At 36.3% G+C, this 26918-nt stretch overlaps 1 protein-coding gene across 1 annotated transcript in view; it reads right to left on the bottom strand.

Moving 5' to 3' along the window:
- Nucleotides 1-26918, bottom strand: part of ZFPM2 (zinc finger protein, FOG family member 2) — a 457708-nt gene that overhangs the window by 207505 nt on the left and 223285 nt on the right. Inside the window, exon 4 of the mRNA XM_068525544.1 lies at nucleotides 14413-14531. Coding sequence (XP_068381645.1) covers nucleotides 14413-14531 — 119 coding nt within the window. The remainder of the gene's footprint in view (nucleotides 1-14412; nucleotides 14532-26918) is intronic.

Genomic DNA, 26918 nt, shown 5'->3' with positions numbered 1-26918 from the left:
GGTTTCTTGAGTTTTTTTGTTTTGTTTTTTTCTTTTCTTTTCTTGTTATTTTTTGACCTGGATTGACTAATCACAGATTATGGAACAAACAACTTAAAACAGCAGCTTGAACCTCAGCCCCTCTGACAGTCTCAGAATTTCACCATCAAGATATTTCATTAGAAAATCTTCAAGAAGCAACAGAAGGTCTGGCACTGAACCCTTAGGATCCCATTAAGGGCCTCTGCTGTATTCCATAGCTCGCCTAGTCCAAAACGGCACACTCTACTCCCACAAATTCTGTCCAAAGCCATTCTGAATCCTCTTTTCCTTATCAGGATGATACAGACCTGCATCATCCTTGGAGCCTTCTGACAGGGGCGACAGCAGTTGCGGGTAGGGGGGATGCTACAAGTGTTCATTGTTTCCTTTCACAAAACCCTGCCACAGGGCGCCGATTAACACCAAAAAATAGATGGCTGCAACCAAAGAGAAACATTTTTCAGAATGCCTCCACTTGACTAATGAAGTAATGGAGCGGACCACGGGTTGACTTTTGCCACGCACTCTTCTTCCCTCAACCGTCTCCTTCTGGAGTATCAGCAAAGATGAGGAACGCTTCTGCCAATGTCCAACTTTCTCTGAAGAGCTGTCATTGTCACAAAGTTTTGAAGGAATGCAACAATTATAAAACTGCCTATGTTCCCTGCTGACAATATTCAGACAAAGGATAAACTCTTTTCACCACCTCTGAACTACTTCAGTGAAGGCAAATGCTATCTTATTTTTTCCTGTAGATATTTTATTTGACATGTACTTGGACCCTGATGCTTATCTCAGATGCACATGAGGACGTCACTGGGCACCTTCCACCGACTGATATTCTACACGGGCCTGAGGAGCAGTGACTTTAAGATGCAAGATGGTAATGATGCCACACCTGAGATTAATATTAGAACCCAAGGGACTGGTGCTGCTACTGCCCACGGGATAATGCTCACACACAGGGTGATGAGAAACACACGGTATTTGCTTGACTTCTTAATAAAAGCTAAAACTTAAGGCACGTGAACTGCCTTTGCTCTTCCGAACTCTGTCCCCATTTCTTCTTATTTTACGGTGCATCGCTGTCTGCATTATGACTGCCTTATTCACGCCATTCTGTACTGAGCTCTAAAATGCCATAAGTAATGAAAGAACTGAGTTAACATTTTAAAATACAAACGTAACTCGAAAGTGAATCAGGGTAAATTACTTTTCCAATTGTCTGAAATCCCCAATCACCCACCTGAGAAATGCTTTCTGAAGAACAACTCCCTACAAAAAGAAAACACAAAGAAGCCAGCATAATTCAAAAAGCAGTATGACCACTTAACCTTTCTTTCTCTTCCTAAAAATACATGTTTTTTTCTCTGCTTCTGTGGTGATTGTCTCCTTAGATGATAAATGCTCTAAGTTCATACCTTGTACTCCTCTAGGCTATGAGTTCTCAGAATACTGGTGTTAGCTAATCAATGAGTGTGTGTGTGTGTGTGTGTGTTTCTGTGTATATAAATACATGTGTGCACATGTGTATGAAGGTGCATATGTACAACGACAACCAAAAATGCTTTTTAAGTATGTTCAGAGAGGGGACTGAAGAGAAAAGGCTTGAAGCACTGCTTGGTGAATTAAAGGAACGAGTAATCTAGTTTCTATTCACAGGCATAATAAAAAGTAATCTATGTTAGTATAACAATCTGTATATTTTTCAAAGTGACTAAATGCATATAATTTTATATAATTTTACAACAACTCTAAGATATAGGGCTGGTATAATAACCCCCATTTTACAAATGAGGAAACTTAGAGCAGGTGTGATTACCCAAGATAGCACATCCACTTTGGGTAATAACAGTTGGGACTAGCATCAGGCTACATCGACCACATCATGGGCTCTTTCCCATGCTTTCTCCCCATTTCTGATCTTTACAATATGTTAGTGTATGTCTCTCAAAACTACTGAAGGAGAAGAAATAGTCAGCAAACAATCTGCCTCTGGTTCTTATTTCCCATCAGATTTTGTATAACTTATGTTTCATATATTTTAATTCATCTTTCTCTGTCCTCACAATTTCTAAACAAATTAATCAAGAATTTATTCATGACCTTCTATGTGGAAGACCTTATTTACCTTCAAAAACGAGAATAAAATGTATCTCATTTTCACAAATGTCTTTTTACTTACCAGTTAAACTTTGATTTTGGTTATGATGTTTTATAATATACGATTTAGTCTTTTCTATTCAAATTAATTGGATTTTCTTTTGTGATCTCTCCCATTGCTAATATTATTTGAAAGTCCTTCCTTATTCAGAGGCCAGGTAACTATTTATGCAAATTACTTTTAGTGGTAAACAGCCTGTGAGAGGCCCCCAGTGATCACAGCCTTTGGTTTCAAGCCTATGTGCAATTTCCTTCCCATCAGGGTGGGCTAGACCTAGTGACTCAATTCCAATGAATAGAATTCAGCAAAAGTGATGGGATACCCACTTCCAAGACTAGGTAACAAAAAGACTGATTTCAGTCCTGGGCTCCTTGTCTTGCTCTCTCATTTGCTTGCTCAGAGAGATGCCAGCTGCCATGCTGTGAGCTACGCTATGGAGAAGCCCAGGAGGCAAGGAACTGAGTCAACAGCCATGTAGTGACCTTTCAAGCAGAACTTCTCCTAGTTGAGCCTTCAGATGACACCACAGCTCTGGCTGTCACTTTCTGAATCCAGCCTTGTATGAGACACTGTACCAAAGACGCACAGACAAGCTGTGCTCATATTTCTGACCCTGAGAAAATAAAGAGTATGAGAAAACCACAAGACTAACACACGTAACCCTACGCCTGACTCTGAGCTCCTGACCTTTAAAATAGAAAGAGACATAAAACATATAGAATAGCACAAATGACATACAAATTACTAGAATCAAGAAGCACAGTTTTGTTGAACTAGGGCAAAGGATTTTATTTTAAAAGTGACATAAAAGTAAATGAATAATAAAGAATGACTTTAAATTCAATACTTAAATTAACAAGGAAAAGAGATGTTCATCTCCAAAAAAGAGTTTCTCAAATAATTTCTCAAGTTTACAAAAACATTTTAGAAATACTACTTTATTTTTCTTTTATAAATGTATGTAAGAATTATTGCCTCTGGACGTCATACACCGTCACGTTGTAGGAGTGGTTTGGACAGGATCAGACTCACAAACCTGCCTACACCAGGAAAACCTCTTATGAGACTAAAGATTGACAATGCTAACTGAGAGCTAATGTTAAGTTATGATGTTTGATTAGTGGTGTCCTGGGAATACCTGTTGATAGTTAAAAAACAGAGTCTGATATTTTATGAGTCTAATATTTTATATTTAAACGGTTATGCCTAAGTAATATTGATTTTTAAGATCAAACAGAAGGAATACAAAATAGCACTTATGTCCATTCTTTCACAGCTATCATCTCCAAGTTACTGAATGAATTAATTATTATGCCTAGCTGACATCACTGCTAAATTCTCGTAACATTGGAACAATATTTATTATAACCACACAAATAACAGGTAAGTGCACATGCCAAACCAATTGTTCTAAAAAGAGTTGTGGAACAGCAAGTCTCCAAAAAAGTCAAGGAGAAAGACTTTGAAAGGCATGCCAGATATATCATAAAATAATCGATGAAACTTTGGGTCAACTTTGTAAACAACTGCTCCTCACATGCTTTCTCATTTTACCTTCTCCTCCAGCCAAAAGTAGTTTTCTATAATTTGTGTTACGAAAACAACAGAGTTATATTTTGCAAAATACTTCCTCACCACCCAAGAATCTGATAGACTCCCCTGAGGGAAAAGAGATTCTCTCCCCTAAGGGACCCTGAAGTGTGAAAAAAGATCTACAAACAGGAACTACTCCATAAAGAGTAGCTGGATGTATAAACCAATAGCCAGACTTCATCTTTCATACCTATACTCTGTGGAAAAGGTAGAGTGTCTCATTAGTCTCTTCAACTTTACACACATACCCTTCTTAGTAGAGCAACTTTAATCATATTTAATAATGATATGAACAACTACTCCTTCCAGACATTGATTAAATTAATAGCGTATCACAGAGTCATTTTGATAACTCCATGAGAAGATCACTTTCAATAAAATTCTCCTTGGAATTCTAGAAGAAGGGAACAAGGAATAATCTTAAACAAAAAAGATGCTTTTCGTTTATTAAAACTTGGCCTAAGTATAAGTAAAGAGGTTTAGCCATGTATCGTAACCCAAAGGCAAAAATGTGTTTAAATTTCAGGCACAGGCCAGTAAGTTAGACCCATAAATAAAACTGTCTATATACGGCAAGGAATTGTGTCTTTGTGTCCCTACCTTTCAAATCCAAGTCCAAACATAACGTATCTAGAAAGACTTCACCATCAGAAGAAAAAGCAAATTAAAGGGAGATTGAGATTAGCAGACAGACTAGCTACATATAAAAGGTGTATTTTTTGGAGCCAGCAAATTATCAGGAAATGCAAACTTTATGTTTTCATTTCAACGGTTATTTTCCCACGTTACAATATAATTCCATCCACTGCCAACCTCACTATGCCTACATTATAATACAGTAAGTCCATTCGGATCCATATGTAATTGACCTTGCTGGTTTGCTTCTAGAGATTTGAATTGTGGAGTAATTATTTGGGGTTTGGTTTCTTTCTTTCTGACTCAAATTCTACAGGATGCTTTTACTAACTTGGGACTCCATACCAATCTCTCCTCTCCCTGGGCTCTCCCCTCTTCTACAAACAAACAAACAAAACAACAACAAAATTGTCCTCTAATTCTAGAAACCAGACCAACACACCATTTTCCAAGGCTCTGCTGCACTAAATGTCTTGCCTCATGTCTTCTTGCAGCAGCTTCCCTGCCCACTCAGTTTCCATTAATTCTCCACATGGCAGATAGAGTATGAGAGAAGCCAGGATCTCGGCCTCCCTAAGGGACAAATCTACAGTCTCCATCAATAATGAATTTCACCAACATTTCCCAAGAGGAACAGGGTACAATTAAAAAGGTTATAAGTCCTTGCACTACTAGAACCTAAGGGCATCCGTGAATGAAACTGGCTTAAGTCCAATTAGAGGAATCTGTACATTTGTCTTCTCTTGGAACAACCCTGCTCTTACGGTTCCCATCAATTCAGTATAAATCTGACTGATCTTATCCAAGAAGTTAATAGAAAATTGCTCACAGTGGGCGACTGCCACCTCAGTTTCCAAGCAGAGACAGATGGAATTTCCCAGATGGTTTGTCACTGGAAAGTGCGATGCTGGATGAGACTTCACAGAAAGCATGGTAGAGCAGAATACCTTCTTGGCCTTCACCCATGTCATACTGAGGGATCTAAAACGGATTCTGTTATAAACAAACCATAATTGCCTCAATGGGCTCACCACCTCGTCCTCTTTAACTGCTTCAAAGGGGCGCAAATCTTACACAGAAATTACTCAATATTTACCAAGAAGCCATCATGGGCATATCTTTCTATTGGGTAAAAACTGAAGAAATAGATATCATTGTCCTCCCCTATTATATATTCCCCTCAAATGAGATTAAGAAAAAATATAAACAAAACAGGCACAAGATGGCATTAACTGTAGTATTGTATTGCTAACTTGGGCATATGAAGGAAGATCTCAGAGGAGGTAGGAAAAATGGGTAAAAGACTCAGGGAGAATACAAGAATAAATAAAGAAAGATGAATAAAGAAAGATGTGCATCATTCACTGTTACTGGAGAAAAGTTAAAGGAAAGGATTAATTGACTCATTCTCTAAAGGTTATTGATTGAGGACTTGCTTTGAACCAGACATTGTTCTAGGTAAGAAGGATACAGATATAGAAGATAAATAAGGAGCATACAGTCTGCAGGGGAGACAGACAAGTAAATAGACATTTGGAATTATGCTATAAATGTTCTTATCCTAGTAAACCTAAAGATCATGGAAATACTTGAGGAGTGGATATCTATTCCAGACTGGAGGCTTTAGGGAAGGTCCACTTTGGGGTAACCTTGGGCTGAGTCTTGAAGTAACAATTGGAGTTAATGTGATGAAGAGGGGCCAAGGGGTAGGTCATAGGGCTTTCTAGGATGATAAAACAGCACGGCCAAATGCACAGAGATGTAAGAAAAGAGTGTATTCAGAGCACTGCAGGTAGGCGAGGCGGACTGAAACTTACACTGAGAGTGGAAAAGGGATAAGAGCCGAGAAGGTGATATCATGAAGGCCCTTTCACCAAAAGTTTGGGTTCTCTTGTGCCCTTTAGGATGTCTTAAGCACACAAGTGATTAGTTTTGCTTTTAGGACACACTGTGATTTGGGTAAAGAAAAAGGAGGCAAGAAGGAAGGCAGAAAGAAAGTTAGAAGAATATTGTGATAATCAAGGAAGAAATGATGGAGGTTTCGCCTACAGCAGTGGTGGCAGGAACAGGAAGAAGGGAACAGAAATAAAGAAAGCAGGAATTACGGTACTTGGTTTCTGGACACGAAAAGGAGAGTCTTGGAAGATGTTTGGCTCTGAGTGGATGACAAAAACAAGGGTGTTAGTTATAACCAATAAAGGAGAGGGGTGCGTGTGTGTGTGTGTGTGTGTATGACTATATACGTAAATAGGCATTTGAGATGTGAGAGAAGGAGAGGTAGAAATGGGAGGGAAACGTGGGATAACTCATAGAAAGAACTTCCTGCAGAGGCAGGAAAGGAGAGGGAGAGACTTCGGATTAAAGGTGACTAAAATTTGGAAGTCAGGGAGAAGAACAGAGAGACAGTGTGTGGAAACAGTAATAAACTTGCCTTGTGACTGTTTAGTTGGAGGAAGTCAGTGGGAAAGGCTTGTAAAACAGTTGAAATGTGCTATTAGAGAAAGGGTAAAAAGCCAAGGTTAGAGATTTTTTAATTTAAATGTCATCTGTAAATTAGTAGCTGAAGCTTTGCAAGTGGATAAGCTCCCTGAGGCGCTGGGAACAGAGGGAGAAGAGAAGAAAGGCCAGAGTGTTTTGGGAAACACTCACAGTTAAATTCAAAAGAGCCAAGACCCAGAGAGACATAAGAAGTAGGAAAGTATGGTAGTCCTGAGCCCAGATTAGAATGAATATTAAAAGGAGGATATTGTTCACAATGTCAACATCAATGATAAGAAATATAAGACCCCACAAAAAGTCATGCCTCAGCAGCATTATAAATTATATCATTCAGAGGGTGGAGATGGGAGGGTATGGGTAGAGTCAGTCAGACTGCTCCTGGTAAAGAAATTCAATTAGATCAGATTTTTATTTTAAAGAGAATCTACTGAGTATCTATTATTTGCCAGAGGCAGTGATCTAGAATTGAATACTAACAATTAAAAAAAATCTATGTCGTCTAGAATCTCAACAATAATTTGGATATAACTTTCCAATTTACTTCATTATTGTATCCTAGAAGTTGTGTTGGTATGGCTTCCCCAGAAAGTTACCCTGAGACTGATTCAAGTGTCAGTAGTTTATTGGAGGGGTGATCTCAGAAAAATTCAGTAGAGGTGTGGAGGAGGAAGGAAAAGAAAACCCATTAACGCTGTGTTATAAAGCCAGCTGGACTTCAATTTCACTGGCAAATTCCAAGAGACTGTGTAGAACACTTCTCATATCCTAATGGAGAGGTGAGGAAGCAGGGGTATTTATCCACCTACTTCTGCCCATAATTGGTTGAAGATTACTTTTGGAAGTGTTAATTCTCCAGCACTTCCAGCTTGCCGGGCTTGCAGTTAGGTTTGCTCCTGAGGCTGGAAGAAATGTTCTCAAATAGAAAGTCAGAGATAATTCCACTAAGCAGCCTTTGGCAATACAGGTGAATGCTAGAGACACATGGCTAGGGATATAGTTGTTCTACAGTGTGTACAACATGAAGCTTGAAGACCATGGCAATGAATGGGCTCAGAGACGGGTACTGGAAGAGATAGAACTGGAAGGGGAGCAATGGAGATATCTAACAATTCTAATATTTCCCTGTGATGTGATCAGGAATCTCTAATTCTTTCCTCAACCACATTTCTATGTTAATAACTATCTTAAAAAATGTAAGGTAGAATTTAATGTGTGCATTATGTCATTACGAAGTCAATAAAATTTTGCCTATAGTATCCTTTATATGTGTATTTCCTATTTGTAGAATTCAATGTCACAACCCCACGGGAAAATAAAACAAGGCTCTATTCTGATTGAATGGCAACAATAAAATGAAATTTCTATGTCAAATTTCATTTGTTGAATTAAACAGATTGTGATAAGTTTACTATTATGTATTAAGAAACCTGGGACTTTCTATTTATGTTCTGTTTAATTAAGTATGCATGTTGCATGATTCCAGCATGCAGTTCGCTGAATAAGACTCGTTAGCTACTGACAGCGGATATATTCAAGAGAGAGGGCAAATGTCACTAATATTAGAGACACCTAACCTTCTATATAAAGGTTGTTTGATCATTATTAAGCACTTACTTGGGCTAGCATAGCAGAGATTTAGCATATTACAAAGATCTTTGTCCTCAGGAGAAAATGGGGAAACATCAAAGGCACAACACATAAATATAGAAATTCTAAAACACCGCCAAAACAGATATTGATCACAATTTAAAGTGATTTAAAAAATTCCTTCTTTGTCAATAGTCCTTTGATATTTTCAATGAATAAAATTACAAGACTTTCAAAAACATGAAATTTGTGTCACCACGATAGTACGTTAAGTTATTCCTTGGCACAGAGGTACAATGTTGGAAAAAAAGCTAGGCTCACTTGCTGGCTAACAATTCATTCAGGGGTGTAAGACTGCCTGAAAAAACTGAAACTTACAATATACCATAGACCTTTGGAATCTGTGATGGTTAATTTTGTGTATTAACTTGGAAGGAGTTTTGGTTGAGATTGACAACTGAATCAGAGAACTTTGGGTAAAACAGACTGCCCTCTGTAACGTGGGTGGGCCTCATCCAATCAGTTGAAAGCCTGAATAGGACAAAAAGACTGGCCTCCCCAAGTAACAAACTTCATCTACACCACTGACTCTCCAGCCTGCTGACCTAAACTGCAAATTTTAACCTAGCCGGTCTCCATGATCATGTGAGCCAATTCCTTATAATAAATCTCTCTCTCTCTCTCTCTCCCCCTCACTCTCTCTCTCTCTCTCTCTCTAGACACACACACACACACACACACACACACACACACACACCAGACCCTATTCTGTTTTTCTGGAGAACCCAGACTAATACAGTGTCCTTGGAAAATAGTCAAATTTAGGCATGTAAAATCCCCAAATGCCAAAAGTCTATAGTTTTACTTATTTAATTTGGAGTGTCTTTTCGGTTTTAAACTTGACAGATTTTAATGCACCCATTTTTACAGGTGACTGAGCAGTAACAGTAGTCAGTATTTCTGGATAACTCATGTATGCTACCTCATTTAGTCTTTACAAAATTCTGATAAGCCAGGTAGCATTATTATCCCTATATTACAGATAAAATTTCTCAGACAGTATTTGATTGCAACATGGGTTCTCAAGTCAGACTGAGGTGACCCTGGGCTAGTCATTCAACTTCTCACAGTAGCAGTTTCCTCCTCCATAACAAAGGAGGAAAAAACGGATATTATCTTCTCATATGCTTATGTAAGAACTAAATGAGATATAAAACTTATAAAGCACTTTGACCCCTATCTGGCCCAATGAAAATATTAACTATACATTGCCATTAAGCATGAAATATCTAACAAGATAATGAGGTGTGAGGAAAAGATTATTTAGTTCTGTGTTCAGTGTGTTACATGATTCCAAGGAAAACTTTTTGTCAAATCAATTCATTTGGTGTTTCTATATAGCCTATATTTCTGGAAATGTTCTATATACATCCAAATGCCTGGTCTGCAAAGGCTTCCTGCAGAAGGTGGCATATTGCTAATGCACTTCAAGATGGGAACTTGAAAGATATAAAAAGGATTTGACATCTGGCATGGTGACTCAATTAATTACTGTGTTGGATTAATTACTGTGCTGGATCTCTTGAGACAACACCATGAGTCTGAACAGAGTAACATTACGTCGGTTGGCGAATAAGCAATTTAAAAGGGTGTGCTAATTTAAAAGAATGTGCTAATTCCAAACTTGATTCCAGGTTGGGTAAGGAAGGTTTAGTAGGCTATACATTTTATGATAAAGAAAATTTATCTTCATGATATAAAACACATATTAAAGTACTGTCCAAATTATAAAGAGGTAATAAAATTGTGGTAGTTTTTGAATTAACTCATAACTCCTCAGTCATGATAGTTATGAAGTGTAATAACTAATATTTTGCCCAAAGTAAGAAAAAAAAAGAGTCTACCTCTAATCACTGCACATTTTCTCCCAGAGATTTTTATAAACTTAGAATTCATGTAAAGAAATCCCTAACAATTTTATCATACTCAAATCATGTTATAGATACTATTGAGGAGGAGTGTGGCCTGGTCTTTAAAAACACAGATTCTGGAATCAAAAGGCCTGAGCCTTTATTTTCTTATCTATAAATATAATTTTAAATAGATCCAAATTCAAGGGGGAAGGATGGGGGGAAGGGATAATTAGGGAGTTTGGGATCGTCATGTACACACTGCTGTATTTAAAATGGATAACCAACAAGGACCTAGTGTATAGCACAGGGACCTCTGCTCAATGTTATGTGGCAGCCTGGATGGGAGAGAAGTATGGGGGAGAACAGATACATGTGTATGTATGGATGGGTCCCTTTGCTGTGCACCTGAAACTATCACAACACTGTTGATCGGCTATACTCCAATATAAAATAAAAAGTTTAAAGAAAAAAAGAAAAGATGCTCAACATCACCAATTATCAGAGAAATGCAAATCAAAACTACAATGAGGTATCAACTCACACTGGTCAGAATGGCCATCATCAAAAAGTCTACAGAAAATAAATGCTGGAGAAGGTGTAGAGAAAAAGGAACCCTCTTACACTTTGGTGGGAATGTAAATTGATACATCCACTATAGAGAACAGTATGGAGATTCCTTAAAAACTAAAAATAGAGCTAATGTATGATCCTGCAATCCCACTCCTGGGCATATGTCCAGACAAAGCCATAATTCAAAGAGATACATACACCCCAATGTTCAGAGCAGCACTATTTACAATAGCCAAGACTTGGAAACAACCTAAATGTCCATTGACAGATGAATGAATAAAGAAGATGTGGAATATTACTCAGCAATAAAAAAGAACGAAAAATGCCATTTGCAGCAACATGGATGGACCTAGAGATTACCACACGAAGTGAAGTGGTCAGAAAGAGAAAGACAAATACCACATGATATTGCTTACATATGGAATTTTTAAAAAATGAATGATATAAATGAACTTATATACAAAACAGAAATAGACCCACAGACATAGAAAACAAACTTGTGATTACCAATGGGGTAAGAGGGGGAGGGACAAACTGGGAGGTTGGGATTAACATATACACACTGCTATGTATAAAATAGATAACCAGCAAGGATCTACTGTATAGCACAGGAAACTATATTTAATATTTTATAATAACCTATAAGGGAAAAGAATCTTAAAAAGAATAGATATACATATGCATAACTGAATCACTTTGCTGTATACCTGAAGCTAACACAACATTGTAAATCAACTATACTTCAATAATAAATAAATAAATAAATAAAAATAGAACCAAATTCACAGGTTTGTTCTGAGGAGTAAAGGAGCTAATCCATTTCCAATTCTCCATATAGTGTCTAGAAAAGAATAAGTACGAAGTATAACTTAGACAATTGTTCTACAGAAGTAACAGTAGTGTCAATATTAGTATTAGTAGTATTTAATGATATAGAATCAAAAGTAAATTCTGGAAAAGAATGTTATTGTCAAAAAAATGTTTTTAAGTATATTTTAGCAAAGCAACTACATTTTAAAATGGGGAAAATGCTATAGTTTAGGGAATTAACATGAATTAAATATTTAAATCCTAAGAAAAAAGGAGAAAACTAGGGTATTAAGATTATTTTCTATTAAAAGCTATTCCCCACGATTGGTTTTTGATACCCTAAAGAGCATTCATTCACTTCAAATAGTATCAAAAACACCAAAAACTTCATATCTATAAATTGAATCCTTTAAAAGATATTATGTATGGCACAAGATAGCTTTAGAGTGGTATAGAAGCATGAAAAAAGAACCAAATGATATCATCTGTCTAAAAATATTTCACTGAAAAATTAAAGTTCCACAAATAGGTTTACTTTCCACACATCACAATTTAGCATACGTTAAAAATGTGTAAAAAGCACCAGTCTACATATATATAATGATATAAAGATTAATCAAAAGTTGCATTTTCATAGAGATATTATGTTGATATAATAAAGGGGAAAACATGCATTTCTTATATCAACAATAGCTGCCACTTCAATGGCAGTACACTCTTGAAGAAATATCAGAGAAATGACTAAAGTTTATGTTGGTGTCTGATATACAGTGACAAATAAGATAAATCTCTTATTGCCTAAAACATTTTTAAAGCAATGCTAGAGAACCAATAGAAACCCCCAGATAAAATGGGTTTTGAATAGCATTTAATTCAACCTTTGATGTTGACACAACCTTCCTCTTGCCTTTGCTTGATAAAGCAGTATAATAGCTAATATTACTCTATCAAAGGAATCAGTAGAACAGTCCACTAATACAACTCAACCAACTAAGGTCTGCAATGTTTGTGAAGCCACTTCTCAAACCCTTTCTGAAGTAGGTGCACTGGACCACCACAAATTAAACTGCCCAGATTATTAAATATTTAGCCCGGTCTATCAACTTGTTTGGTTCTTAAACACATGTACAGTCTCCTGCTTCATCCTTTTATGGATTAAACACATGGATTTAGGAAGTAAAAAGCACACCCCTAGAACCTCTTATGTTGTTTGAAAGTTTGACGACACAAATGTTTCTTATATATTCCAATCATTACTTTTAGTTAAATCAATGACCTCTGTCTCATCCACATGGCACTAAATAAGCAAAAATCTGCACCTACCAGTTTCTTTCATGTAATAGCTTGAAGAAGAAATTTCTTTCATGTAATCAATTGAAAAAGGAAAGCAATGTTGCTGAGTTGAGCACACTTGTCAAACCCCCCCTGGGAGTTTTTATGTCTCCCCCCGACCCCCAGTGTAGATGGAGATATTTAGCAGGCGTGAAACTCTTCCTACGAAAATGGCATTTAGAGAGAAGGACTTCCATCCATATAAATAATTTCTGGATATCCTAAAGAATATAAAACGTTTTTATCCCCAAGTTTTATCACTTGTATTGTTACTTATAATAGGAGAAGTCCTAATGTCCTGATCCCTGGAATTTGTGAATGTTACAAGGCAAAAGAGAATTAAGAAAGCAGATGGAATTAAAGTTGCAAGAGTACCCTAGATTACCCAGGTGGGCCCAATGTAATCACAAGCGTTCTTGAATGTGGAAGGGGGAGACACAAGAGTCAGAATAAAGATATGAGAAAGACTCTATCAGCCATTGCTGGTTTTCAAGATGGAAGGGGGTTGGAAGCCAAAGGTTGTGGACAACCTTTAGAAGATAGAAAAGCAAAGAAAACAGATTCCCTCCTAGAAGCGCCAGGAAAAAACTCAGCCCTGCAGACACTTTGATTTTAGCCCAGAGAGATTCCTTTCAGACTACAAGATGATGAATTTGGGTTGTTTTAAGCCACAGTTTGTGGTAATTTGCTACAGCTGCAATAGGAAGCTAACATTCAATTAAGAAATGAAGTTTAAATGTAACCAAATATTCCATCTTTCCATAACTTTTTAAAACATCTAATCAATCAATTGTCCATACAATCTTTCCTAGAGGTAGACTTTCTGATCTCAGAATTTTTACAAAAAAGTTATCAGGAAAAATTATGATGCTGATCACTCATTCTCACTCTTAAAGGTACAAATAGTATCACCAAGCAATATCAAGGTTGTTTATTCCTTGTTCATCATGTAAACCTGTAATGTATGACAATTAATTTGTGTCATCTAAAAAATAAAAGCATTTGTATATATTATTAAATATGGACAATATTAGTCTGGCCAAGCAGATAAAGCCACAACCTTATAAATTACCTTACTAGATAACCATTTAGTATGATTAACCTGTTTCCTTCTAAATTCTACGTATAATACTGTCAGAGACAGACCACTTGGAAGACATCCCAGTTTTGTGATCCATGAAAAAGAAAAAACAGTTATTTTTAGTGATTTCACTGGGAAGCAAGCAGAGATAATTTCTGTGCTATGACAAAGTATTAAGAGTCAACCATCTCAGAACATCCACATACCAAGGAATTATTATTCAGGTCCATCTTCCCAGCGAACGGCCCCCAGGTGGTTCCCACTGGAAGTTGCTGCCGACTCTGAATTTTTCGTTCTCCATCTTTCTGAAACACCTCCAGCTCTCCTGCAGACAATGAACACAAGAGGCGTTTAAAGTACTTTCACTTGTGCTTTACCAACAGCCGTCTCTTTTTGTGTGCTTGCTTTACACGAACAATATTCTCAGGATTCATATAAAGAGAATTAATTATGTTCATCTGAAAAACAACTGATCTTGGTATCCTGAGAGGATAATAAAACTTGTCCTTATAATTATATTCACATTTAGTCCAATTTCTTTCTTGAGCTTTGCACACTTATTACCTACTGAAGTCCACTCTATTTAGTAAATTCTTAAGAAGCAGAAATGATAACACGTCCTCAGAAAGCATTGATCCAATGCCAAAACAGATAGACCAGAAGTGTTAGGACAATGACTTAGAGTTAAAATTCCTATATTTGATCACCAAAGTAACTAAAAAATTACAATTAAAGATTTATAACTTAGGCAATAACTGTATTACAATGATTCAAGACTCTTGGTGAACAACATGGAGAGTTTTTGAAAGCACTTGGCAATTTCCTGAATTTACTACGTTTCAGTGGATAGAACAACTATTTGTGCAAAAAATGGACATTTATGTTTTAGAAAATTAAAAAAATGTTTAATGAAAGTCATTACTTTTTTATATTTGGTACTTTAGGTAAGAGTCTATGTTACCAAAAGGGTTTGGACAAAAACCCTTAAGAAACAGCCAGTTTAGGATGGTCTTCTTCCTTTTATTTCCCCCTAATTATTACTTTGGGATCATTAAAGAGAAACAGGAAGTAAAGACAGTATACACACTTGCATAAAGTAGGAATTCATCAAATGCTCACTCAAGAAATAAATGAATAGATTAATAAAAAAAGAAATAAATGAAGCTTTCAAAAATTTAAAAATTGGTCATTAAGCCTAAACATTGTTTGGAATAAATGGAAAAAAATCTCAATCAGGAATTGGAGACCTTCTCTTTAAGTAATTAAATCTATGACAGTTATGTCCTGAGAGTATTACCATACTATATTATCACACTATTTTTTATATTTCAAAATATTAATCTTAATAATATAATTTATTGTTTCTTTTTAATGGAATTTCCTCTCAGTCTGCTCAAGAGCAGACATGAAAATGGAAGGAATGGAATAGGAAGAAGTATGAATGGAAACCAATATAGAATAGACAGCTGAGGAAAGTTCTAAATAAAACAAAATATGTTCAGTAATTACACTTTGCAAATGATATATAAATCATTGTAGGTAATATATTATGAAATATTTGCCTTAATATGGCCTTAGTTTCTTTTCAAGTCAATAACTAAATTTAAATATATAGATTTAATCTTGAGGCTTTTAAAAGGAACACCATCGAATTATAGTTTTCAAATTATCGTTTTTCCAGATACATGCCCAGGAGTGGGATCACTAGATCATATGGTAACTCTATTTTTAGTTTTTTAAGGGACTACTGTTCTCCATAGTGGCTGCACCAATTTACATTCCCATCAGCAGTATAGGAGTATTCTTATTTTTTTCCCACAAACTATAATACAAAAAGATACATGTACCTCAGTGTTTATAGCAGCACTGTTTACAGCAGCCAAGACATGGAAACAACCTAAGTGTCCATCGACAGATGAATGGATAAAGAAGCTGTGGTACGTATACAGAATGGAATCTTACTCAGCCATAAAAAAGAATGAAATAATGTCATTTGCAGCAACATGGATGGACCTAGAGATTATCACAGGAAGTGAAGTAAGTCAGACAGAAAAAGACAAATATCATATGATATTGCTTATATGTAGAATCTAAAAAAATGATACAAATGAACTTATTTACAAAACAGAAATAGATTTACAGACATATAGAAAACAAACTTATGGTTACCAAATGGGAAAGGAGGGGGAGGGATAAATTAGAGGAGTTTGGGATTAAAATATACACACTACTATATATAAAACAGATAACCAACAAGGGTCTGCTGTATAACACAGGGAACTATACTCAATATCTTGTAGTAACCTATAATGGAAAAGAATCTAAAAAAGGATATATATATATATATATATATATATATATATAACAATCACTTTGCTGTACACCTGACACTGAGACAACACTGTAAATCAACTATATTTCAATAAAATTTTTTAAAACATAAAAGCAACACCATCAACCTGAGTTAAATTATATCTATTATTTCTCTATTTTTGTGTCACCTCTTTTTAATAGTTACAATACCAGACATCCCTTTTCATGCTCGACCCAGAAACAAAAATCAAAGTAAATAAATAAAAATTAGTTAAAATATTGTGTAATGGTTACATTGTGCCCATTATGAAATATAAGTTTATCTGTCTCTGAACAGTGAAGATGTAATGGAAATAATTCCATGTTCACAGGAAAAATTTAAATTCAAGGACTGCACCACCATTTATCCATCTTCTCACGCTTCCTTCCTCTTCTGCTTGTCAAATACACTAAAAATGGACAGTGTGTGTCTGTCTTATTAAATTAAGACAGACACACACTTCTCACTTTTTTTTTCGTTCTTATGCGTCAGTAGCTAAAGATGATCAGTAACGAGGCAAATGGACCCAAAAAAATTCAATAAGTCTGAGTTTCTGAAACATAGTTTTATAAATAAAAAACATTTAAAATAACATATTAATGCTTAAATATCAAACCCTGAAGCTTACCCAGAATCCAGGGAATATGGAACGATAATAATTTGTTTTCTGCATGCAGAATAACAAACCCATTTCTGAGATTTTCCCTTGAAAACGTTTTTCATCCTCATACAATATTTTTGATTAATGATTAATGCATTAGAATCAGAGACTTGTATAGAAAATCCTCAAAGGTAGAGCATAGCCAACAACCTGTTATGATGTCAAATAGGGCTCAGTGGGAAATATCTCTTAACGTATGTATGCATTTTCATATCGATAATGCAGTTATTTAAAAATTTGGGATAATTTTTCTATTTGAAAAGAAATTGTTTAATTTCTATCTGATAGTTCTTATTTTTCATTCATGCTTACATTTTAAACAATCTCTTTATAATTTACCCTCAAAAAATAAATACATTTCAATCCTTCAGCTAAACACTAGTTTAAAATGTTCTTTTCTACATAAAAATGATGCCCAAATAATTTGCTTGTTTTTACACACTAAAAAAAAAAAAGAACCTAGTTATGTCACATTTCAAGTGATACCAGAGGAATCATGAAAATCTTTGAAAACCCTTTAAAAATGTAATTAATCCTCTCTTTCTGCCACTGACATTTTTCATTTGAAAAGGGTTCAGACTCAGTCAAACAGTGACTTCTTATCTATACCTGTGGATTTACAAGCAGGTCTGTCTTTTAATGGATTAAGAACTACAAACTTAGGGCAGATCATGAAGTGATACCCAAATATCTCCAAAGTTTTTGAGGTGTCTTTGACTATGCATTAAAATTTTAAGCAGGCCAAAAATAGTTTTATGAGCTCTTAAAGACGGCCATAACAGAAAGTCCAGTAACTGTTCAAGCTCTCAAGTCAATCTTTTCAACTTTATTAGACAAACAGGCAAATTTCAGTCTCCTTTCTTGCTTATCAAGATGTCAGATGTTATTTTGAGGTTTGGGGAAATCCTTTCTGTTGCTGAAACAATTAAATTAAAATACTCATTTATTCAGAGCAGCTTTATAGAAAACTATAAGCACATTGCAAATAGCATTTATACACTACCAAGACTACATAGTTTACTGATAGCAAGAGAAATAAGATATTGTATAAACAGAAATTATATTTCATTTAACATACATGTTGCTTAAGAGTATAATATTTTTTTAATTTTTTCAAAGATTAATAAGTGTCATGAAATAGAGGAAACATTATTGCACTAAATTAAGGTTAAATTTTAGTCTCTCTATCAAATAGCCAGCTGAATGGCCATGAGTAGGTTATGCCTTTTCTAAGTCTGGTTTGTCATTGTTAAAGAGGGGTTTGCACTCTCTTGCTACTTGATAAGGTGTCCATGACACCATGATTTTCTTTCCCCAGATGTGATATATTATGAGAGGTAGAAAGAACACTGAGATGCTGGATCAAAGACCCAGGTCCTAGAACTAGCTTATCATAAAAAGAATGTTTGACTGGAAAAGATCAGAGATTTCAAAATCAGAAAGCAAAGTTTCATTCTCATTTGACTTGTTTACTCATTCTTTCCTGCATCCATTCATTAGTTTATTCATTCATTTATTCTACTAATATCTATTGGGTAACTACTAAATACCAGATAGTGGGTTACACCCAGGCATAAAGCAGCCAACAAAACAAGCTTGGGTTCTGGATAAATCTGAGGAAATGTAATCCATAAGGCTTGGTAAGTAGAAGTCATAGAACTTAGTGATTATTTAGATTTTAGGTATTAGGGAAGGAAAAATCCAGCAATGATCTTCTCATATCTGGCTTGGGCAAATGGGCCAATGGTCATGTACCTATTGAGATAGGGTACACAGAAAAAAGAAGATTTAAGGATAAGGAGTTATAGCTTGGAAATATTGAGGTCAAAGTGGCTTGGTAAGCAAGGCAGGAGGCGATTTGGGGTGGAGAGGTACAAGCCTGTGACTCAGAAGCAAGGTCTTAGCTAGAGTGATAAATGTTGGCATTTACTTATTAATTAAAACCAGCTTGTATATGGTAAAAGTCATAGAATTTTTGAACTAGGAGAGAGTATAACATGATAAAATAAAAAGATCTAGGATAGAGTTCCAAGGATCTTCAAAAAGCAGAGGGATGCAGGAGCAGGCACAGAATATTTAAGAGAAGTGTGCGAAAATAGAGAATAAGCTGGACACGGTACCATAGCATCCGATGGATTGATCAGGAATTTAAAGAGGAGGGATCAATTAAGTAACCTGAGCATTTACAAAAGTAAGAAAAGGACTGGGAAAATTCCTTTTGATGAGATGGAGACCATGGGTGTCTGCAGTGAATGGAATGTTTTAGAATGGGAGGCCAGCACACAGATTCAAAATCGAATTGGAGAAAAGTAAGTGGAACAAGTCATGTGATCCTGAGCAAGTCGCTTAACCCTCTGAATTTCAGTTTCTTCAAACCAAATAGGAATTACAATATCTTCCTCGTATGGCTGCCGTGAGGATTCACTCAGATAACGTAAGCAAAGTACCTAATAAACATTTACTATTTCACCACAAAGAAACCGAAGCATTCTAGGAGCATGTCCACATACTTCCATCATCACATCTAACTATTCAGTGTCTGTGGTCACATTCCTTCTTTAACACCTGTGTCCAAAATACTCTCCATACCTTCACTTTTAACGTCCTTTTAAATATCTCCTGGATTTACCTTTCTCATCAGCATTTCCCAGTTTTTACCAACTCAGATGTAGAGGACCAATCAGCCTCAACTCACTCTACAGCTCTGATTTGGGCTCCAAATTCCTGCCAGGATAAACGTATTAAAACTCCACTTTCACCTTGTCATTCAGTTGTGCAAGTCCCTTCGCTAGCTTCCTTTTGACCGTCCCAACTTGAACATCTATGCCTGAATCCTAATACCACCGCAGAGTTGCTCCACAGAATGTGCTTGACTGCCTGTTCTGCTCTCCAGAATTTCTTCTTCTTCCTTCCAGTCAAGGAGCTCTTCCTTATGGCACCTTCCTCCTCATCTCCAGTTTAACTCCCACACCCTTCTGAGAATTGTTGCTGCTACCTGGCAGACACACCATCCTCCCGGCTGCCCTGATAAACCCTATTAATGTTGCAAGATCAAACTCAAAGGTATTCTCTTTCACCAAACAACTCTGAACTCCAGAACAAACTGAGTTCTCCTTCCCTAATTCTCCCATAACATTTATAGTCCATGCAGTTTTGCATTTAATTTTTCCCTAGTGGTTTCTCCTTGGTAACTTCTTTCACCTCAACATCTTGAACTACAGGTGCATTTTTTATTTCTGTTTATTCTATGGTAATTAATATAGTTTGCGACACGTGGTAATTGCAAAATACAAACTGAACATCGTTGACCGGATAAGGATTTTCGTAAATTCACAGACTTAACTGTAGTACAGTTAAGGGTGATTTTAAAGGCAAAATAAAGTTGTCTTAATACGTGTCTTCTCTTTGTATTACAGCAATCATACATTTCATTTGCTCAACATTGTATCGCATTAACTACATTACCTCATCTGTGAAACAGGGAGCAGGATGAAACGTTTTTCTTTTCTGCCCAATTCACATTTTTAACATGCTGGGTAAGTTCACACAAAATATTTGAGACACATTGGATGGACTAATCAATTTTGGTAAAAGATAATATTGTTAGTGCTGAGGGCTGTTTCTCTTCTCTTCTTGATAATGTATACTTTTAAAAGTCTGTGATTACTCAAAGACTTATGATAGCTTCACTTAAAAAAAAAAAAAGCCCTGGGTAAGAAATCACTACCAAACATACTGCAGCTTTTAAGATATCAACCCACTTTTTTTTGTCCAAATAAAAGAAATTTACTGGTGGAAACAAATACTTAAAAATCAAGGGAGATACTCTCAAATCTTTTTTTATTGAAGGCGCTATCAAGTCATCATTTTGTTTCTTTTTAATAGAGTCCTTTTGATGCCTCATTAGAGAGCAAAGTATATGAAAACTGTAGCATACCAAAGGGGAACAGACAAGATGTGGGCCTTTTAGCATAATTATCAGCAATCATGCTTCAGCTGAATTCAGCATTAAGTTGATGGCATAAGTGTATATGGTATTTACAGAACATCCCTTAACTCCAGGCTCAGATTTCATAGAAGGACATGGTTGCAAGTAAATGAGATGACAGAAGATCCTATTTCATTTGCTGAAAATAAACTTCGGATTGGTTTGAACGTGGTTTTAAATATATAACCAAGTTTTAAAGCAGACCACATGAATTAGCTCATAATGTTTATCAGGTCTTACTACAGCAGAAGGCTATAGCGTCAGAACCCATATTTATATTTTCTTCATGGTTGGAAAACATTATACATCATGGTATCAAACATGGACAGCCCCGAAGTCATGCTGACTTCAAAAAGCACTCAAAGATTCTAAAAATCTCAAAACATTTTCAAAGTCAGCCAAGGTGGCTGAAGTATGGCAGAGCTCTTGCTATTTTATGGTTTAACCATTTGACAGCTGCCTGCCAGATACATAAGAGGGTTAGATGATCATTTTACTGCTGATTATCTTTACAGCCAAACTGCAGTCTTGCCACTATGTGTGTTTCCTCAGGCATTAATAACAGCATGTTTCATCTGCATTCTAAGACAAATAGTGCCATTTATATTACACTCTGTTGACCCATCTCAAAGCATGGTTTGGCACAGGAAATGATAGTTCTTGGTTAGTAGCTACAAATCGCCTTATAGGGATACCTTTTCTAATTTTCCTTCTCAATTTTTGAGTCATACAGTCATCACACACACTAAACTACAGTTTTGAACATAAACTTGAAATACGGCATTCCCTATTCAAGTACTCCAGTCAGACCCTGATAAATCAGGCTGGCCATGCAGTGATCTTATCCCTTCTGACTTTTTAATAAATCGAACCTTGTAAGTTCTTACTGTTGGAAGTTGTCACTAAATGAAACTGTGACCTTATCCGGCGCATGAACTTATCCTGCTGACAACTACATTTATTGTGTGGATAAGAAAGGAAAGAAAGAAAGAAAAAAGAATAAAGAAAAAAATGAGATATTTGATAATTCTGGTCTTAGCCATATGTAACTCTAACAGGTGGGATCTTTTTGATGTTCCATTAATGATTTGCCAAAGATGAGTCTCTACTTAGAGAAAAATGCTCACCTAAGGTAAGTGCTGGGGGCACTGCAGATGGTATTGAAAGTGCATGAAGAGGTACTGGGTAACAGCAGCGAATCAGAAGCTATTAGTGCAACACAAAGAGCCCTGAATTAGCTTGTAATTGCACTGGAAAAGATAACATAATGGTGGTGGCAAAATAGAAACATTCCCTTTTCATGCAACGCATTCAGTACCTAAAAACTAAAACAAGACACTGGAATTGTCTAAAACCTAGCAAAGTTAATTCACTGCATTTCTTAAGAATACAAAACACACCCTTTGGCTATAGTTTCTAAAAAGTCATAGAAATCAGTGTGTACAGCATTAAGAAGCAAGTTGACATGCATACGCTACCAAAAATTGGCAGGTATTACAAACTCAGGACACTTTTATTATTCTGGCTGACCTTAAGGGTTAATTCTGAGGCTATTATATGTCTAAATATTCTTTCTATCCTAAGACCCCATTGAAACCTGCAAATTATCATCTTTAAATAGAGAGAGAAAATGTTGTTTCAGGTAGTAATATTATTGGTAATGAAGTAGAAAATTCAAGATGTTTTTAAAAACAAAACTATGACCTGAAATAAATAAAAAACCTCTACCTGCATATTCACATACAAAATAAGTTTTACATACAGAGACCATGTTCGAAATTGGGAGAAAGAAACTGCCATATTTTGCCCTTTGTTCTATGTCTATTTATACGAACAAAAACTCAGCTCATCCCAGGTGTCGGAAACTATTCACCTGGAGTGTGACTAGCTCTTGCAAATGTTTGGAAAAGTCGCTGGAAGGAGGAGCTGTAGTTTCTGGACACTTTTCAGCTGCTGGAAGGAGGAGGGGAGCCAGCACTCCTTTGCTCAAGAAACTTGGACAGTATACTTCTTTGCTGCCAGAAACCCTCCCTGACCTTCCAGACACCACTCCTTGTCACAGGCTGACCCAACAGCACTTCCTGATTCAAATCTTGAGACATGGAGGGAGGACATGCTTTGGGAGGTACAGGTAGGGAGGAATACCATGGACCTGAGAGGTCTGGGTAAGCAGACACAGGAAACAGCAGCGGGGGAGCAACAGCCAAAAGTCTCTGTCGGCAGGAGGTCCATCGAAGGGTCAGGGCCTGCAGAGCCCTGGTCAGAGAAGGCTTGTTTTCTCCAGGAGGACAAACTCTAAAGGAGAAACTCTGGGTAAAAATCAACCATAAGCTCCTGTTCGATGAAAAAGAAGCAAGGAATGGCTTTTAAAGAACATGTAATACAGTACATCAATAGACCTCGTTGATATTTAAAGTTCTAAATTTTAGGCAACATTTACTTTTGTCTGTTAAAATTGCATGCTTTCTCATAGTTACATTTATCTATCTATTTATTTATTGGCTATGTTGGGTCTTTGTTGCTGCGCACAGGCCTTCTCTAGTTGCGGCGAGAGGGGGCTACTCTTCATTGTGGTGCGCGGGCTTCTCATTGCGGTGGCTTCTCTTGTTGCAGAGCACGGGCTCTAGGCACTCAGGCTCAGTAGTTGTGGCTCGTGGGCTTAGCTGCTCCGCAACATGTGGGATCTCCCCGGCTCAGGGCTCGAACCCGTGTCCCCTGCACTGGCAGGCGGTTTCTTAACCACCGTGCCACAAGGGAAGTCCACATTTATTAATTTAGAAGAAGATATTATATTTGGCACACAATGGAACTTTTCACAAGCCACTGCTGATATTTAAAGACCACTGCCTTATGAGGTATTTTTTCAGCTTGACACCTATTAACCCAGATATAGTCATGCTTTTAACGTTGTGAGATGGTATAGATGGAGATGAAAGAAAATGTACTGACAAGCTTTAACAGGTAAACATTCTTAAGCATCAGTTGTGATTAGGATGAGTTTTGCCTGGAAGGAAGATCTATGGGAAGCTCCATGTGGGAGTGGGGAGTTCACTTTTTAAGTCGTGATATCAGAGAACCAAAGGATGGCTGAATGACTTGACAAATAACATGGGGACAACTACAGCATTACTTTGAAACCCTTTAATCTAATCCAGGGAAGTAACAGTGCACTGTAGAGTACTCTCAGTCAAAGATAGAAGAAGACTGCAGAAGACTGGTCTAAAAGTGACATTCCATTATAGATTTAAAAAATTTTATCCAAAGAACAAGTATCATTTTTTAAAAGAGTTTTTAAAAATAAGTGGAAAACAGAACGATAAAGAGACGAAAAATTTAATATGTTACCAATGAATACAGATCCTAGGATACTGAGTTCACACTTAACACTATTGTCAGTGCATCACATATAATATTGAAGTGTTTTATGAAACCTTGACATGGGTCCCCAAATTGGCGAGAATAAGTCCTGCACACTAAACATTAAGGCATCAACTATATCAGCCACTTAATTCTCTAATTGTATAGATTCTTCAATAAATACAATATAGGTATATATTTATCTATTTTGAAAATGTCTTTAGTCTACAGAAAGATTTAATATGTAGGCTATAATACTGGCACAAAGTTTTTATTTCTAAAGTTTGAACTCATTGCTGAAGATATTTTTAGTTTCAGAAAATACTTCCAAAAATGTAATTCCTAAAGATCAAGCAAGCTGCAGTCATTTATTCGTAATTCTAGAGTCTTTTATTAATGCTTGTATATCTTCACAGTTGTATATATTCTTAAGTTACACATAACTGACCAGAGTAATCTTGCCAAAAGCAGCCTCCTTGACACTCTGGCTTTTGGGGAGCTGTATATAGTTGATCTTTCTGTGTTGTGAAGGCCTTACCTCTCTGGTATATTACTTGAAATACCCATCATCAGTGTTATGTTTAAACCCTACCATCTTTTGAAGTCTGTCTGTCATCTCCTAAGGAACATTTCCTTGATTCATGTAGCCTCTCCTTGCCAGAAATTCAGAGGTGATCTCTCCCTTTGAACTCCTAGAGTATTTGATTTTAGCGCTAATACTTTTTTTTTTAACCATTTTCTTCCTTATAATAGTGATTAGTATGTATTTATTATCTCTGTACATGGAACTTTCTAGATTACCCCACAATGCTTTTACCTGGTAGTGTTGCAGAAAATACAAACATGTGTGTGTGTGTGTGTGTTCACTGTTTTGGGTTAAACTATTGTTTCAAAGAAACGGTCACTTTTGTATATTCATGATACTTTTTCACTTTATAACACACACTTTAATAAGAAGTTCTCAGACAGTGTAGGCATTATTATTATTATTTTACCATTTATCATCCTATTCATTGGGCTGGAACTAAAAGCTAAAGTATCAATAACTATTTAAGTTACAAAATTAGTAGTGAGACTAGGACTCCAAACCCAGTTTTCTGACCCTCTTGTGTTCATTTCACTTTATCAGACTGCCCCTTTTAAAAAATTTTAACAACTTAACTATGTGGAAGGATTGACCTCAAGCCCCAGTATCATATCAGCAGCCATTAGAGTGGATTCACTTGTAAGATTAGCTGCCAGTCAATTTGGAAAGCAGAATGTGAGTGCCTGAAGGATGGGGCCACAGGGCGAGTTTTGAAAGAGGCAAGGTGGTAGAAAAGATTAAGCAAACAAGACACTGGGAAAGTGTTACAGGGGGAAGAGTGGCGAAATTATTGTTTGATTATCAGAGTTCACAATAAAATTTTACATTTCTGTCCCAAAAATTTCAGAGAGAAGAAATCAAAGATACATGGTTTTAAAACAGTGGAATGCCTCCCACCCCTCCCCCATTCATGACAACCCCTGATGATCATTCTTCAGAGGAAGTGTTCAGTTACTAAATAAACTAAAATTTAAAAATTGAAAGTCTGATTAAATATATCATGTCATTACTAGCAAAAGAAATAATATAAACTTTTCTAAATATACAAAGTATAAAAGGCATTTTGAACATTCCAAACGATTTCCCACCTTTTTATTTGGTTGATAGCATTTTCTCCAAAGAGAACTTTCTCATGTGAAATTGTACACAGTGATTGCAAACTAGAAAATCTGGTGCTTTCACAGTGCCTAACTTGTAAAATATTCCTATGTCACACATTTAACAAACTCAGTGGGTTAAGTAGGTATGTGTTATATATACATGTATATATTCTTCTTCTTCTCTTCAATTCCTCTCTCCTTTCCCTGGATCTTTCCCTTTCCAACATGAATGTGGGATATAGAAATGCCAGATCTGGAAGAAGGAAGAAAGGAAGCAAGGGAGAGAGGAAGGAAAGAAAGCAGGCTGGCTGGCTGATATTATTACTCATGAGTGTAGTTTCCATAAACTCAGAGATCGCTGTGCAGAGCTAAGGTTTGGTCCTTTTCTTCACATAGAAGCAACTGCCTCTGAAAACATCATTTCCGTGGCGTGACGTCTGATAGGAAGTTTTACATATGCTCATTTGGAGCATGGCCCAAGACCTCACCAAGTATTAAACTTCTGCAATTATTCAAATCCAGGACTATTTTTATTCATAAAACCACACTAAACTGAACTTTATTTAAAGAAGTATTTACTCATTCAAAATTATTTGCTGAACACATAGTGTTAGGCGCAATGCTGGTTACTTGAGATATAAACGTGAATCTTATGTAGATCTTCTCC

The sequence above is a fragment of the Eschrichtius robustus genome, chromosome 17 (genome assembly GCF_028021215.1).
Source record: "Eschrichtius robustus isolate mEscRob2 chromosome 17, mEscRob2.pri, whole genome shotgun sequence".
Classification (NCBI taxonomy): Eukaryota; Metazoa; Chordata; class Mammalia; order Artiodactyla; family Eschrichtiidae; genus Eschrichtius; species Eschrichtius robustus.
The sequence above is the reverse complement of the archived record's forward strand: the minus strand, read 5'-3'. Positions and strand labels throughout refer to the sequence as shown.